This window comes from Corapipo altera, unplaced genomic scaffold (genome assembly GCF_003945725.1).
Source record: "Corapipo altera isolate COAL_440 unplaced genomic scaffold, ASM394572v1 53055, whole genome shotgun sequence".
In the NCBI taxonomy this organism is placed as follows: domain Eukaryota; kingdom Metazoa; phylum Chordata; class Aves; order Passeriformes; family Pipridae; genus Corapipo; species Corapipo altera.
Window position 1 is genome coordinate 1 of NW_020891175.1, and position 1,451 is coordinate 1,451.

The window sequence follows — 1,451 nt, forward strand, 5'->3', positions numbered from 1 at the left end:
CATCTGCACCACTGTCCCCAAAGCCATGCACAATTCCCTCTGGGATACCAGAACCATTTCCTACCACGGATGTGCTGCACAGATCTTTCTGCTTGTCATCTTTCTTGGTGCAGAGTTTTCTCTCCTCACCATCATGTGCTACGACCGTTACGTTGCCATCTGCAAACCCCTGCACTACGGGACCCTCCTGGGCAGCAGAGCTTGTGCCCACATGGCAGCAGCTGCCTGGGCCACTGGCTTTCTCAATGCTCTGCTGCACATAGCCAATACATTTTCCCTGCCCCTGTGCCAGGGCAATGCCCTGGGCCAGTTCTTCTGTGAAATCTCTGCAATCCTCAAGCTCTCCTGCTCACACTCAGGGTACCTCAGGGAAATTGGGCTCATTGGGGTTATTGCCTGTTTAATGTTTGGTTGTTTTGTTTTCATTGTTTTCTCCTATGTGCAGATCTTCAGGGCTGTGCTGAGGATCCCCTCTCAGCAGGGACGGTACAAAGCCTTTTCCACGTGCCTCCCTCACCTGGCTGTGGTCTCCCTGTTTGTCAGCACTGCCACATTTGCCTACCTGAAGCCCCCCTCCATCTCCTCCCCATCCCTGGACCTGGTGGTGTCAGTTCTGTACTCGGTTGTGCCTCCAGCACTGAACCCCCTCATCTACAGCCTCAAGAACCAGGAACTCAAGGATGCCATAAGGAAAACAATGACTGGATGTTTTTCAGAAGCAATAAACTGCGTCTTTTCTTCTGCAGAACACTCATTGTGTAACACATTTTGGGCCCAGTCTACCTTCTAAAGTTTTTGACAGTGTTTGGGGTGGGGGGTTTTCCTGGTTTTTTTTCCTCTGTTCATGTCATTAACACTGAAATTTTATTCTTCATCCCATATATAATTCACTCATTGTCTCCTTTTTTTGACCCACAAAATGTACTAATCAGGAATCATGTTTTGTGTGGATTTAAACAAAATAAAAGTTTGTGCAGCAAAGTATTTGTCAAACATTCTCCCTGTGTTACTTTGTACATGAGGAATCACAATCTCTAAGAAAGGACACAAATTCTTTTTCCTGATCCTTCCTGATTTTCCTTGAAGCTGGAGGACATTTCCATGTTTGCAGATGTGGAGGGGAAAAGAGTCCCAGCGCTGCCAGGGAGCCCCAGAACTGGGTCTGTTCAGAGCTGCTCTCTTTGCACTCCCACCCTCTCCTTTCCTGTCCGTGCCCAAGGCCTGAGTGCTCTGGCAGCTCAATCACTGTCCTGCTGTGGGTCAGGCCTGTGAGCACAGGCAGGGACAAGCCCTGGGCACTGCTGGGACAGGGCTGGGCTCCACAACAGCAGTTCCAGCAGCAAAGGGGTTCCCCTCCAGGCACTTCCTGAAGGCTGAGGTCTTTTCCCAACACTGGTGTTGAGAAGAAGTCCAAGGAATAGAGTCTCCAAAGTCTTGTTGCTTTGCTTGTT

At 49.6% G+C, this 1,451-nt stretch overlaps 1 protein-coding gene across 1 annotated transcript; it reads left to right on the forward strand.

The window, feature by feature from the left end:
• The first annotated feature begins 25 nt into the window (after positions 1 to 25).
• On the forward strand, positions 26 to 790 carry LOC113942522 (olfactory receptor 14C36-like). The gene has a single exon (XM_027633635.1). It carries the CDS (start codon positions 26 to 28, stop codon positions 788 to 790), a length of 765 nt encoding a protein of 254 aa, XP_027489436.1.
• Positions 791 to 1,451: the final 661 nt, after the last annotated feature.